Source organism: Balaenoptera musculus, chromosome 7 (genome assembly GCF_009873245.2).
Source record: "Balaenoptera musculus isolate JJ_BM4_2016_0621 chromosome 7, mBalMus1.pri.v3, whole genome shotgun sequence".
NCBI lineage: Eukaryota > Metazoa > Chordata > Mammalia > Artiodactyla > Balaenopteridae > Balaenoptera > Balaenoptera musculus.
The window spans coordinates 91,349,593-91,365,167 of record NC_045791.1 but is presented as its reverse complement, the minus strand read 5'-3'; the positions used below and the strand labels follow the sequence as shown (position 1 = coordinate 91,365,167).

At 38.4% G+C, this 15,575-nt stretch overlaps 1 protein-coding gene across 8 annotated transcripts in view; it reads left to right on the top strand.

Annotated features, from left to right (window-relative positions):
- Positions 1-15,575, top strand: part of FN1 (fibronectin 1) — a 69,523-nt gene that overhangs the window by 35,869 nt on the left and 18,079 nt on the right. For 4 of the 8 annotated variants that reach the window (XM_036857091.1, XM_036857093.1, XM_036857088.1 and 1 more), the window contains exons 22-32: positions 987-1,155; positions 1,624-1,710; positions 3,795-3,986; positions 5,244-5,516; positions 6,631-6,813; positions 8,944-9,033; positions 11,120-11,389; positions 12,664-12,780; positions 13,467-13,631; positions 14,160-14,315; positions 14,997-15,110. In XM_036857091.1, the coding sequence (XP_036712986.1) occupies positions 987-1,155; positions 1,624-1,710; positions 3,795-3,986; positions 5,244-5,516; positions 6,631-6,813; positions 8,944-9,033; positions 11,120-11,389; positions 12,664-12,780; positions 13,467-13,631; positions 14,160-14,315; positions 14,997-15,110 (1,816 nt within the window). The remainder of the gene's footprint in view (positions 1-986; positions 1,156-1,623; positions 1,711-3,794; positions 3,987-5,243; positions 5,517-6,630; positions 6,814-8,943; positions 9,034-11,119; positions 11,390-12,663; positions 12,781-13,466; positions 13,632-14,159; positions 14,316-14,996; positions 15,111-15,575) is intronic. The other 4 variants (XM_036857095.1, XM_036857094.1, XM_036857089.1 and 1 more) reach the window with 1 other exon arrangement.

Here is a 15,575-nt window from a genome sequence, read left to right as displayed (position 1 = left end):
CCCTTAGGTGAATCTCTTAATAGACATTAAGATTAAGGTCTTCCCTATAGATATCTGGATACATGTTCTTTAAAGTAATGGTATTAGGGAAGTGATGAATACAAATGAATGTGTTTAAAAGAATTCCTTTTTTTGGCATTTAAAGTGTGGAGAGAGAAATATTTATTAATTGAAAATCAAGTCTAAATCCCCATGATTGTTGGTTTAAAAAAATATACCAAAGATCATTTCTTTTTTCGAAATACGCAAATGGCATATTGATGATTATGCTACTTAAATATAAAGAAACCCTTTTTGAAGATTGTCAGTATACCTTTTAAATTTCCCTTAATAGTGTCATTTTGACTTTCAGGAGCCTTATAAAGTACTAAGGATGTCTCTAGAGCTGAACACTGATGACACAATATTACCTAGGTTTTTCAAATAAAATACTAAAAGGATTGAAAATTAAGGGCACATTAATCTTAATTCTTCTTTTGTAATATATCAGCCTGCAGTTGAAGCTGTCCTTCTTCAAAAGGAGTGTTTTTGAAGTACAAAGTGTTACAGGGACTGGTACATTTAAGTTGAATGCTAGTAACTCATTAAAGAGAGAACTAGAGGATTTCTTCCAGTAAAAAGAAAATAAGAAATGAATGGGCATGTGGCCCAAAGCCCTTGTGTACTTCTGGTTTGTACCAGGAGATTATTTATCAAGCAAAACAGTATGTAATGATGTTTCTCTGGAACCTTCCATTACAAGCTACCTTAACTTAGTTTTGGAAGATACTTCCCCTAAGTGGCACCCTCCCCCCCCCCCAGTTCCAGGGAATTTCCAGCTACATTATTTAATAGAGCTAAAGTAATGTCCCAACTCATTCCCAACTAAAAGCAGAGTGTAGTTCCTGAGGAGTCCACATTATGCAAAGCATAACCACAACCTCTCAGCAGTAACCCAGCTCTGGAAATATTTGTCCCTGGTGTTTATTTTGCTTTCTTTTTCCTAGCTGGGTGTACGACCAAGCCAGGGAGGGGAAGCACCACGAGAAGTGACCTCAGACTCAGGAAGTATCGTTGTGTCTGGCCTGACGCCAGGCGTGGAATACATTTACACCATCTCAGTCCTGAAAGATGGGCAAGAGAGAGATACACCAATTGTGAAGAAAGTGGTGACACGTAAGAGGAGTTCTTTGCCTCTTTTCTTTTCATTTCATTTTTTAAATTGTTCCACTTTTTTAAAGTAGCTGATAGCAATATCACTTTTTACTTATGATAATGACATAAGGGAAAGATTTCATCCCTACTTATATTATTAGCTATTTCTAAGTTTGGAGTAGCAAGTTCAATTCACGTTATATAGTCTATGGCATCGGAAGTGTTCTTTCCATGTCAAAAATGTTTATGAACTGGCAAGACAGAAAAAAATTTCAGTAGTGTTGCAAAATTAAAAATTGTAAAAAAAAATTCTCTCAGAGAATTTTATGCTGCTAGACAGCATGGACATAAATAAATAACTTCTTTATTTTTACTGATTGTGGAAGGAAGGAAGGAAGGGAGGGAGGAAAAGAGAGAGAGAGGTATTCCACAGCTCAAGTGCTTTGTGCTAGCTTTAACTTTTAATTAAAAATTTTTTTTTCTGCATAGCACTGTCTCCACCAAAGAACTTGCACCTGGAAACAAACCCCGACACTGGAGTGCTTACTGTCTCCTGGGAGAGGAGTACCACCCCAGGTAAGCCTGGGATGTATCATAGGGCAAGTATATGCAATGCCTTTCCAAGACAAAGTTTAGAAACTGTGTTCCCTTCAGAGAAAGGGTCAAAATTATAAGTACCTAGCTCTCCATAAAAAAATACAGGCGTACATCATAGAGTGACATATAGGGTCACGTTTATTTAAATTACTGGAAAGAGAGCAAGGCAGACCCTCATTGAACTATAGGGAATCATGAGGGCTGAGGAAGAGCATTCTGAGCGGTCCTTTTTGCTCAGTGGCATTCCAAACTGCCAAACAAATGGCTGAAGTTATACTTCCTAATTTTCCATTTGTGGGTTATCATAGATTCTAAGTATATTACTCAATAAACTTAGATATTTCACAAATATTTTATCATGAGTTGCACCACAAAAATCTCAGGGTAGAAATGACCTCCATTTTACAGAATGAAAAAACTGAGACTCAGAAAAAAATCGACTTACCCATAGTCACAAATTTTAAATGTTACAGAACTGGGATTGTAACTTAAGTGCTCAGACTCATTCTTACACCAAACTTCACGTATTTGGATTTTTAATTGTTAGTTTGTTTTACTTATACTCAATAATGAGAAATTTGGCTAACTGGCATTCCATGACTGTTTTTAAAGCTTTACATAAAGCTTTTGTCTAAACTCGTTCACACATATTAAAAATTATTTACAGAATCCTAAAATGTGTAAAGATACCTGTGGCAATATTCAAGTATCATGATGTACCAGGGCAATGGCAAGCGAAATTTTAGACATTCCCGATCTTTGCCAAGTCCATGTGAAAGTCTCTTTCAATGAGAAACGTAAACTAAAATATTTAATACTGGGTATATTGGGGGAATCACTATTGAGATATCAGGATACTCATTACTGAGAAAATTCTAAATTAAACAAAATTCAAAATTAAACAAAAACAGAAACGCCAACTAATGTTGATGGTATCTATAACTCCTATACTTTTTCATTAATGGCTATATTTAGTTTATTATTTCACTCTTTCTATTTGTACTCTAATCTTTTAAACAGTTCTTCCCTTTGCTTGGGCACACAGCTAAGGCAATTATTTATAAATCAGATCAATATGTGCAGTCACACGCAGTAAAGCTAGCTTAAAATATCCTTTTTAATTCCCCTCTGAAGTAAAGTGACTTTAGTGAAGTTTTCATTATCTGTGGAAACATCATTTAAGCCAAAACTACACTATTTCCAGCTGAATTACTCTAAATTTGAAACTTTTAGGTTGGCAAGTTTCATGCCTGTCAGAAGCTAGATCATTAATATTTAGTCTTAATGGATGGCTTAGCCTGTCCATCTGAATGGTCACTAGCCAGTGTAATGACCCAAACATTGATTTCCCATCCACTTGGATTTCCTTGTAGGTACCACTTTAATGGTCACCCTATTCCTAATAATAAAATGTGCCATCATTTTCTCGCCCTTTAGTAAGTTTAACTTAAATATACTTTCTCGCTTTACTTTTAGTCTTTCCCCATGGATCTCAGTTCATCACCATTTTAATTTGAATGTGTCTCTCCTCCCCTCAACCCTCTCACTGTCCCACTTCTATGATTCCTGAAGTCTTCAGCAGTTAATATACTTTTTCTAGAATAAGTAGAGCCACTTTTGCTTTTTACTTTTTCTCCTTTCCTATTCCCTTCCTGTAAATCCCATAGGTTTAGACCTTGTAAATTAGGAGAGCCCACTTTGGGGAATGTGCCTAAGGGTGAGAGCCATTCCATCCTAGCAGGTAAAATAGAATAGTCTTCAGCTGTCCTGCAAATGATCCATTAAGAAAAACAGGGTAGAGTGGTAGAAGGACCATGGAATTTAGAGACAGAAAAGGTTTTGGTAATCATTTCCCCTTTCCAAGATTTTCTTAAACTGAGGATATTAATACCTCCCTCAAAGGGTTGTTGTAAGCCCTGAATGACAATAGGTAGAGTCTTCCATACATAAATGCTGAGTCCTCTCCCCATTCCCCTTCGAGGGTACATCATTGGAGTTGAGTTTAATAGGCACTGGGTCACAAATGTTCTGGGCAGTAACTTCCTCCTTTCTGTTTTCTCCAGACATTACTGGCTATAGAATTACCACCACCCCTACAAATGGCCAGCAGGGATATTCTTTGGAAGAAGTGGTCCATGCCGATCAGAGTTTCTGCACTTTTGAAAACCTGAGTCCTGGCCTGGAGTACAATGTCAGTGTTTACACTGTCAAAGATGACAAGGAAAGTGTCCCTATCTCTGATACCATCATGCCAGGTAATGGAAAAATAAGCTATTATCCTCAGAGTGGCAGTTCCAGTAAGAGTGGGGATTAGCATCTTAATCCCCAGATGGTTGAGTGTGTCAAATACGTTTGGGATTTAATTCTGACCTCCGAACCACACTCTCTAGAACCATGAAGTCAAAGCAACTATTTGGACAAATGCTTGCTGTTAACACTGCTTGACTGTCTGTGCTTCACTGGGATGCTCTTTGTCTCGATGGGTATGCAATGGAGTGGCAACCATGGCATTAACTCTGTACTGTCCGCTCACGTGGAACTATTACTAAAACAATGTCATGTGTCTGTACTCAGTACTGACAGGCGAAAAGTAATATGGTAAATGCATCCCATCCGTACATTTGTGCCTGATCTTACAGTCTCCATATGTGAGCACTGAAATAGTTCTTGGTGGACACATTCATTTCTTCATCGTGCCGTTTCAAATTCTTCTTTTTTAAAATTGAAAAAAAAAAAAAGAAAGGCCACACCTTTAGGGTGTTCTTTCTTGTGGATTGAATGACAACATTGAAAAGACCTATCTAGGGATAGGTTTGTTGTTTGTCCAAAATTGAATCGTGACAGGTGAAAGCGTTGGACAGATTGTGTTCTTTGCATTATTTGGTGGAATGGTTTTACTAATGCTACTTAAATAATTTTGATTAAGAAATGAATAAAATATTAACAGTAGTCTTGGACTCAGGCCTATCTGTCTTTCCCATGAATGTGCTTTGGAGTGGCACATTTTATACCATACATTCATAATGCATTAGCATTATGACCGTGATGTTGTCATGAGTTTTTCTATTGGGGAAAAAAAAGAAAAACTCATCAATCAATTTTTTTTAACCCTCTTCATGAAAGTTTTATTTTCCTACTAAAATAGTTTTGGATTTTTTTAAACTTTGCTGATACTTACTACAGGTATTATGTCTAGGTTCTCAGAATGGTTTCGACATCCTAAACAGGACTATAATTTTTAGAACCTGAGAGATTTAAATTTTACTGTTTGGGGGATTTTCAAAAAACAAACAAAAATCCCTAAAGTAATATTGTAACCTGTTTTATTCTCCCAGGGAAACTATTCATGGTGCTTAAAAAGTCTTTTCAGATAATTTGGAGCAGATTGCATATTACCATCATTGCTTTAACACTATCAGTTTTACCACTAGTAACCTGATGTACACTGCTTTATTTTTTCCTCTTTTTTGCCTCTGTTTTCCTTTGCCCTCCTTTGCTTTGTAACTCAATAGAGGTGCCCCAACTCACTGACCTAAGCTTTGTTGATATAACCGATTCAAGCATCGGCCTGAGGTGGACCCCGCTAAACTCTTCCACCATTATTGGGTACCGCATCACAGTAGTTGCGGCAGGAGAAGGTATCCCTATTTTTGAAGATTTTGTGGACTCCTCAGTAGGATACTACACAGTTACAGGGCTGGAGCCTGGCATTGACTATGACATCAGCGTTATCACTCTCATTAATGGCGGAGAGAGTGCCCCTACTACACTGACACAACAAACCGGTGAATTTTGAAAACTTCTGTTTTTGAGACATGGATGGTGTTGCATGCTGCCGCCAGTCACTCTGGTTAAATGTGGATGTTTCAAGGGAAAAGCCAGCAATGTGCCAAAGAGTAAGAGAGGGTGGACGGACTGGTAAGGAGTGGAATGCGTATGCCAAACTGATTGGATGAAGATATATACAATAGTCTTAAGTACATTTTCATTTAAACCGTGAAGATGTGGAAAGCCAGAGATAGATATCTGATCTGTCAGATACAAAATGGAAAAAGTTAATTGAATTTGCCGACCTAGAATTGTTTTTTAAAACTCTAACATTAATACCAAATTGTATCATGAGCACCAGTTAATAAGAAGAAATGTACTTCCAAAATGTAACATTAGACCCTTCTTTCTGTTATTTGATAAACTCTACCATGTTCCTTCTTTGTGACTGTCTAAAGAACGATTGAAATTTAGGGTAGAGTGGAAGGAGGTTTTTTTTGTGGTAGGAGAAAAAGAGACTTTGGAACATTCTAGATTTCATTGCCATGGTGAGGTAAAGAAAATCCTCTTTAACCCCAGTCTGGGGACCAGCATGCAACATTATAAAGGTTCTCTGCCCTGCATGGTAAGAAACATGCTGAGAACCAATCTGCATGAACCCCTTTCACTTGTAAGTAGAATTCACTGAATGGAATTGTAGCTATGGCAGTAGCTGTAGTCACTCCTGTCAGGGGGAAATTTAAGACCCTCTTGTGTTTTTGTCTGTGTGCATGTGTATCTTTGGAAAGTATTGCTATGTTTCTCTTTGCTGTGTAGCAACCTAAGCCTCTTCAGCCTGGGATCAAATAATCATCAGTGGTATTAATCATGTACATGGATTTTATGTATTTGAAAGTGAATTAAATTGACCCTTTAAAATATATTGATGGCAGAAAGGTTAAAGGGGCCTAACAGTACTGGGTGTAGTGTTTTATTTTTAACAGTAGTTCACTATGATTTAGATTAGACTATTTGCATGATGATGACTCGTTTCCTTTATGCATGAAATACTGGTTTTACCTTTCCAGCTCTTCTTGTTAGCTTTAATTTTTAAGTGACATTAACTTAGTCTTCCTTCCTATTTGAAACCAGCTGTCCCTCCTCCCACTGACCTGCGATTTACCAATGTTGGTCCTGACACAATGCGTGTCACCTGGGCCCCACCTCCATCCATTGAATTGACCAACTTACTGGTGCGCTACTCGCCTGTGAAAAATGAGGAGGATGTTGCAGAATTGTCAGTTTCTCCTTCAGACAATGCAGTGGTCCTAACAAGTAAGCGGTCAAGTGTATTTGTTTAATAAATACTAAGCCAGCACATAAGGAAGAGATTCTGTGTCCTCAGGTAGGAGCAAGAAAGATTAAGACAGCTACAACAGAACTACAGGCTAGACTCCAAGTCTAACGTGCAGCTCTATAAATTTTGAAAGATGTCATGTTTGTTGTTATTTTAATACATCTTTGATATCTACAACTTTTTAAAAATCAGAGTGGAAAAACACCAACAGTGAAGTTCAAAGACTTCAAACAAGTTCTGCTTCCAAATAAGCACATAAAAATAAATGTGGGCCCAGAGAAATTATATGACTAAATCTTAGTGTTTAACGATAGAAAAAATGAGGATTGAAACTAGTGTCACGGTATCTGTCTTATTCTCATTTAAGTGTCAGCAGGTAATCTATTTGGCATTTGAAAACTTAGAAACAGTGACTGGTCACTCAGGGTACGTCAGGGTTCTAGTTTGAAGAAAGAGCCAGAAGTGTAATTTGTACTTCAAAAAGAATCTGTTAGTAGGATTTCTCTGAAGGCTGAGGACTTAGAAAATAACTGAAACTAAAATAAACAACAACAATTTATGGAAATTGTTTCTAGTTTCTACCCTTTGAAATTGATATTTTTTATTAAAGAAAATAAAAGGAGGCTGCAACATGGTGCTGTTTCACATAAATGTTGCTTGCTTCTCATTATTTTCACTGTAATAGTAAAATACACATATAAGAGAAAAAAGCAAAAGCTTCTACACAAGGGAAAAACAGCTCACATTTAGGTACATTACCAAATGATGGTCTGAAAACATCCTCTATCTTTCAAACATATTTTAGAGAGTGAAATACAAAGAAAGGCAGCTCAGCACGACCATAGTCTTGGTTTCCAATTCTGTGGCTGAGGGCGAGAAATCCTCATGTCTGCCTATCAGTGGGGCTATGATTCTGTTCTGGAGCATTCTGGAATCAGTAGTTACAGCATTACCCAGTACACAAGGCTCTGCTTCAGGACCTCTGTCTGCCCCACCTTAGCCATAGACCTGTCACATGTTATTCATATGCTCTAAGATCTTATTCTAGATTCTATTCTAGATCTCCAGGTAGCCATTTCCCCCCAAGAGAAGCCATTATTATCTTGTTTTACAGATGAAGCAACTGAGGTCTCCAGTGGCTGAGTAAATTGCCTCTGGCCAAGCAGGAAGGAGGAAAGGGGAGTCCAAGCATCCCATCTCCTAGTCTGGTGCTTCAGGGGCCCCTGCAGAAGGGGAGGTGGTGTAGAGGGGAATGGGGGTCTTTTGAGTAGGAGTTCAATGGTTAGAAATCTTACTCTGTACCTTTTTTGGTACCTCAGAATGAGAGAAGAGGAGACCCAGGAATACATATTCAACTCTTAAGTATTCTATTCTTACCTTAATAGGGCAGAACCCATCACTCCCGATGAGTATGACCCTTTTTCAGTAAGGGTTAATTGTTAAGACCACTGGTCTTGGCTTAGGCTCAACTCCTGTGTGATCTTGGGCAAATATGTCGAAAAAATAACTTCTCTGTGCCTTAGTTTTGTCATTAGGAACTGGGGATAATTGTAAATCAAACTTTTGGAGGTAATAGATATGTTCATTATCTTGAATGTGGTGATGGTTTCACAAGTGTATACATTTGTCAAAATCTGTCAAATTAGACACTTTAAATATTTTCAGTTTATTGTTTGGCAATAAAGCTGCTTTAAAAAGTAGCAAACTAAAAAAGAAAAAAAAAAAGGTAGCAAACTACCTGCTAGGGTGATTGTGAGAGGTAAATGATATTCACAGTGCCACCGTCATTATCACATGCCCTCAACAGACGTGCTAAGTGAATGATAGAAATATTACTGTGCTGCAGCAACTCCATCTTATTTCGGATACAGCTGAGTCATACCCACACAGGTGGAGCTGGGGGCAGGGCTTAGAGATGCTACAGGGCAAGGTGACCCTTCTTCATCACCTACTGACAGCCCCTCTCCAGGCAGCAACATTCACTTGGGTGTAAATAGGCTCTAGGACAGGACTCTTGGATATTTTATCTGTTGAAATAGTCCTAAGGGTGCTTTGGTTTTTCATTCTTTCAAGCACATTTTAAAAATAATTCCCACTTGCCTCTTCAGATCTCCTGCCTGGCACAGAGTATTTAGTCAGCGTCTCCAGTGTTTACGAGCAGCATGAGAGCGTACCTCTTAGAGGAAGACAGAAAACTGGTGAGTCATATGGGCAACATGCTTATTGAGTAGCTTTCACCTACCAATTTTAAAGAGCAAAATTCCGTGCTACTTCAAAAAATACATCTCCATTATTGTGGGAGTGCTTGTCGCCTCGTCATTACCTTTGATCACTGGTCTTAAAAATTAAGACATCTTATGGGAATGTAGTTGGTGCAGCCACTGTGGAAAACAGTATGGAGGTTCCTCAGAAAACTAACAATAGAATTACCATATGATCCAGAAATCCCACTCCTGGGCATACATCCAGTCAAAATTATAATTCAAAAAGATACATGCACTCCTATGCTCATAGCAGCACTGTTCACAATATCCAAGACATGGAAACAACCTAAAAGTGCATCAGCAGATGAATGGATAAAGAAGATGTGGTGTGGGGGTGTGTGTGTGTGTGTGTGTGTGTATATATATATATATATATATATATATACACACACACACACAATGGATACTACTCAGCCATAAAAAAGAACAAAATAATGCCATTTGCAGCAACATGGATGGACCTAGAGATTATCATACTAAGTGAAGTAACTCAGAAAGAGAAAGACAAATACCATATGATATCACATATGTGGAATCTAAAATATGACACAAATGAACATATCTACGAAACAAAAACAGACTTACAGATATAGAGAACAGATTTGTGGTTGCCATGGGGGAGGAGGGTGGGGAGGAAAGGACTGGGAGTTTGGGAATAGCAGATGCAAACTATTATATATAGGATGGATGAACAACAAGGTCCTACTGTATAGCACAGGGAATATTCAATAACCTATGACAAACCATAATGGAAAAGAATATAAAAAAAGAGAATGTATATATATGTATAACTGTGTCACTTTGCTGTACAGCAGAAATTAACACAGCATTGTAAATCAACTATACTTCAATTAAAAAAGTATTGATAGATTAAAAGAAATTAAGACACCTTATTCAACTATTACACTGACTTCCAATCACTAAGATTATACTCTCTGCTTCCAGGGAGGGCTGAAATTAGTCCAGAAACTTTGTTGTCTATCTTTTTAAAAAAAGTCTCCCAAGAATAATATCTCATAATCTCTATTATTGAGAGGCGGTGAAATCCCTTCTCATTAGGCAGCTCTGTCTAATGGCTGACCCAACACTGTCATTGTCATCTAAGTATTTTCCCTCTTTACTAAGCCAACGAGTTTATCTCTTTTTTCTACTTGATGAAATATTCATTTACTATAAAAAGAAGTTGAATAGAATCCCATAATATTATGTCCCTTCTTAAATATGAGTGCTCCTATTAATTTTTTCCTTTCAAAAAAGTGTAATTTAATATAGCCATTTATTTATTTCTTATAGTCCACTTGCTTCCAAAAAGAAGCTGTGGTATCTCAATTTGGTTTGAGTATATTATTGAATAGAGTAAGTAAATGTTATAACTAAAATGAAAACTGCTAGAAGTCCAGAGAGGCTAAGTGATTTGAATTTGAGATCAACTCTAAATTTTTGTTAATTTTTCTGCAATGCACTAAATTCTCAATTCATGAGGAATTACCTGCATTGTAATTTGTCCAGGATGATGTCTTATTTTCATTTTAGAAAGTTTTCTGTTTGGCATTCTTACCACCCTGTTGACATAGCCATTCCCTCTTGAGTGTAGAAAGCTTCTTTGAGATCCAAACACTTAACCTGAGAGTGGGCAGATCTTGCCTTACTTTGAGAGGTACACTTATAAGATAGAAATAGAATACTTGAACACGGAAGCCTTTGAAAATATCAATTCCCAGAATATCTCACACACCTGTCTTCAAATGTGATGCGGAAATCACTTGGATTACTTAGCAAAAGAAAAAAGAAAAGAATGCTTTTGGACATTTTGAACAGAGTCAGTTTATGATTTTGAAATTTATCTGTGGCTTAGAATCAGTGCGTCATAACCTGAGGTTCATGGCAATTCATTATGTTAGTGGAAAAGGATGGAAACACTGGATGGATGTTACTTTCCCTTACATTCTTCCTCACTTCCTAAGTTGGTGGTGTCTTTTTTTTCCCTTTTATCTCTTCCTCCCCTGGGTGGTAAAAACAGGTCTCGATTCCCCGACTGGCATTGACTTTTCTGATATCACTGCCAACTCTTTCACTGTCCATTGGATTGCTCCTCGAGCTACCATCACCGGCTACAAGATCCGCCATCATCCTGAGCACATGACTGGAAGACCTCGGGAGGATCGAGTGCCCCCTTCTCGGAATTCCATCACTCTCACCAATCTCAATCCGGGCACAGATTATGTGGTCAGCATTGTCGCTCTTAATGGCAAAGAGGAAAGTCCTTCCTTGGTTGGCCAGCAAACAACAGGTAACTTGCTTTCTGGTCTGCAAAGAAACTCAGAGGACTTTCCTATGCAGGTGATAGCTTCTGTGACATAGCTTTGTGTTGTCTGAGTCATCATCTCTCTCTCTTTTTTTTTTTTTTTAATTTATTTATTTATTTTGACTGTGCTGGGTCTTAGCTGCGGCACATGGGATCTTCATTGCGGCATGTGGGATCTTTTAATTGCGGCAGGCGGACTCTTAGTTGTGGCGTGCGAACGCTCAGTTGCGGCATGCATGCAGGATCTAGTTCCCCCACCAGGGGTCGAAGCCGGGTCCCCCGCATTGGGAGTGCAGAGTCTTACCCACTGGACCACCAGGGAAGTCCCTGAGTCATCATCTCTTAAAAAAATAGATCATGGTTATGAGGATATATTAAAGAAGATAATTTCTTTATCTCAAGAAATTTCCCACCTGAGTTAGGTATTTATGCATTTCTAAGAACTAAAGTTTTATTCAAAATGTAGAAAACACTCTGTTTCAAAGTTCTCTTAAAAATTATTTTAATATAATAGTGTACTTGTTCTTATAAGATAGATGCTTAAGTACTTAGGGGAGAAGTATCATCATATCTGTACTTTAGTCTCAAATGGATTAACAAAAAGATAGAGAGAGGGCTTCCCTGGTGGCGCAGTGGTTGGGAGTCTGCCTGCTAATGCAGGGGACGCGGGTTCGCGCCCTGGTCTGGGGGGATCCCACGTGTCGCGGAGCGGGTGGGCCCGTGAGCCACGGCTGCTGAGCCTGCGCGTCTGGAGCCTGTGCTCCGCAACAAGAGAGGCCGCAGTGGTGAGAGGCCCGCGCACCGCGATGAGGAGTGGCCCCCGCTTGCCACAACTACAGGAAGCCCTAGCACAGAAACGAAGACCCAACATAGTAATCAATCAATCAATAAATAAATCTTTAAAAAAAAAAAAAAGATAGAGAGAGACAAGGAAATGTGGCAAATTCCCTAAGGTAAGGGAGTATGGGTGTTCATTATATAATTTTTATCACTTTTACGTGTTTTTAAAATTTTTTTAAATGAGAAGTTGAGGGGAAAAACTCTCCAATACACTTGAACGAATCATCTTACCATGATTTGAATTGTCTCCTTCACCCCTTACTTGCATTGTTCATAATTTTTAATTTTGCTAATTTTGAGTAGTACTTACATTATTATATGAAGGAATCCTAAAGGCAATGATCCGGAAAATGAACAGAAGGTGGATCTGGGCATCCTTTGAAAGTTACGGATGTGAAAACTTTCCCATGTTTTTCTAGTTTCTGATGTTCCAAGGGACCTGGAAGTCATTGCTGCAACCCCCACTAGCCTGTTGATCAGCTGGGATGCTCCTGCCGTCACAGTGAGATATTACAGGATCACCTATGGAGAAACAGGTGCGTTAGTGAAGTGCTACTTCACACTCTGATCGAGTATTCTGTCATGGGTAACACGAAAGCCCAGCAATGGATACAAAATTAAAGAAGCTTTGACAAGTCCATTCGGTGGAGCCTTGACTTTTTTCTAAGAGTATGTGGGAAATATGTATGACATAACTGGTGTCAAAATCAAGATTAAAAAGTTGTTTGTATAATACTAGAGGGGAACAACAGAGCTGAGGAAGAAGGATTTTAAATTCACAAGTATATTATCAGTTGTGAAATGATAAGTGATTTGTATTTATCTTCTTTTCACTTTCCTATATTTTCAAAATTTTATTTAACATGAATGTATTCCATTAAGATTTTGAAAAAAGACCACAATATATGCAACCTTGGGTTGAGGACTTACCTTCTCTCCCTTTCTAATTTTAATCTACCACATGTTAAAGCTGGAATGTTCAAATAGCATGAACTGCAATTTTCTCTCAATTTTTAAAAATTTTCTCTCAATTTTCATCAGGGCTTACTATGTGCATAAATAAATAGACCTTTCTGTTCAGGCCCTATTTAATAACACTTTTTTAAAGGGAATAAGCAAATGTGTAACTTACAAGCTGCTCTCAATATGTTAATTCAGTTACTCAGCAATCCCTAAGTGTCTCTCAGCCCCTCACACTTTAAATTAATCCCTTTTCAAACAGGAGGAAGTAGCCCTGTCCAGGAGTTCACTGTGCCTGGGAGCAAGTCTACAGCTACCATCAGTGGTCTTAAACCCGGAGCAGACTACACCATCACCGTCTATGCTGTCACTGGCCGTGGGGACAGCCCAGCAAGCAGCAAGCCCATTTCCATTGATTACCGAACAGGTAGCAACTCCTCCCCTGGGATGACACAGGCTCATTTACTCAGATAGCTTTTACTGTGTTCTCCCAAAGTATTTTCTTCATTGTGGAATTGATTTTCTTTTTTAATAAGATGAAGCAACAGCTACAGAGTTTTGAGCCAGATATACAAGGAAGCACCCCAAGGGCAAGGATTTTTGTCTATTTTGTTGATTGATGTATTCCATGAGCCTATAATAGAGACAGGGACAGAGGATGTTCAGTAAATATTTGTTAATGAATGAATAGATGAGCTAATAAGGGAAGGAGGCAAACATCTACAGGAAATGTAGTTTCTTTGTGAATGAAGCAGCCATCTCGAAAATAGGCAGTAGTATCAAGATGCAGGCACCACCTCCCAAAATTCTCTGTGTTTCTGCAAAAGAAACACCTGGGGGTCATTAATAGTAGTAAGAGATTATTTTATCTGTATCAGAACTGGAGATGAGGACTTGTCTAGTCTTGTCCCCGTGGACTGGGGCTTCATTGGTTTCTCCTGGTTTTTATTCGTAGAAATTGACAAACCGTCCCAGATGCAAGTGACTGATGTCCAGGACAACAGCATTAGTGTCAGATGGCTGCCTTCAAGTTCCCCTGTTACCGGTTACAGAGTGACCACTACTCCTAAAAATGTCCCGGGACCATCGAAAACAATGACTGCAGGTCCAGGTAAGAATAGCCAGCATCTCACATACATCAGGATAAACAGAGTAGGACCGCACAATATGCTTTTTTAAATAAATGACTACCTAGCTCTGTGTACTATACAGTTTCGTATCACATGTCAGCGTTTCCCCATTTGTGACTTCAGGGCTCAAGGCTGTTAACAGCTCCCTCCACGGTAGAATTTTTAGGATGAGTGCATTTCTGTTTTTACATGTGTAGTAGTGTTTGATGGTGTGGACATCTCAAATTATTAGGTTCGTCTTTGTGGTTTTGTTTGTCATGCACACTAAGAAGACAGAGATGGGCCTAACTGACTTTGAAAGATTCTTTTAGCTCTTGTTTTTGTTTTCATATAAAATAATTGTGAAATTAGGATTCTAAGGCAATATTTTAACGTCCAGTTAATTTTCGTTTTTTCAAGAGCAGCATCATTCATTGTTGGTGGCATCATATTCAATTTTAGAGCTTATCCTTTAGTGTGGCTTCACTCCAATATGGTAATTTGTATTAGCAATGAACGTGTCTGTCCAAGAGGAAATCCATGTGTGACTCCTCCATATGTTCATGCTAATTCTGCAAATGAAAATTCCAGGCCACCACGCGTTTACTACGGAACTCTGAAAGTCACTTGGTTGTCATAGTGAATGACATAGATGCTGCCTTTGCTTTTCACTCCCTTTGCAGATCAAACAGAAATGACAATTGAAGGCTTGCAGCCCACAGTGGAGTATGTGGTCAGTGTCTACGCTCAGAATCGAAACGGAGAGAGTCAGCCCCTGGTTCAGACAGCAGTAACCAGTATGTAACCAGTGCCTGTTTTTCATGTTCAAAGTCAAATTTTGTGCTTAGGTGTCTGGATACCTAGTTTGTATCTTGAGCTGAGCTCTTTGCAAACATTTTTCCTTCTCAGTGCCAAGGAATGAACATATAGGGAGAGAAGTCGTGGAACTACCATAGTTAGTTGCTGTGCTTTGAATTTCTCCTGCTCAAATCGCCTCAGCAAAATCTTATTAGCCTATAGCAAATCTACAAAATATTTTGCTAGCACCTTCTTTTCTACAACTGGATGGTAAAGTTGATTGAAGTGTGCCTCATGAAACTATTATGTTTCGAGCATTTGTGGCTGGACCAGACTGTGGCTGGACCAACGTTTAATGTAAATATTATATTTATATTAAATATACATACATTACAATATTCAATGGGGGGAAGGGGGAGAGTTAAAGAAAGAATATAACAATCTGAATCTAACATTGAAAATCA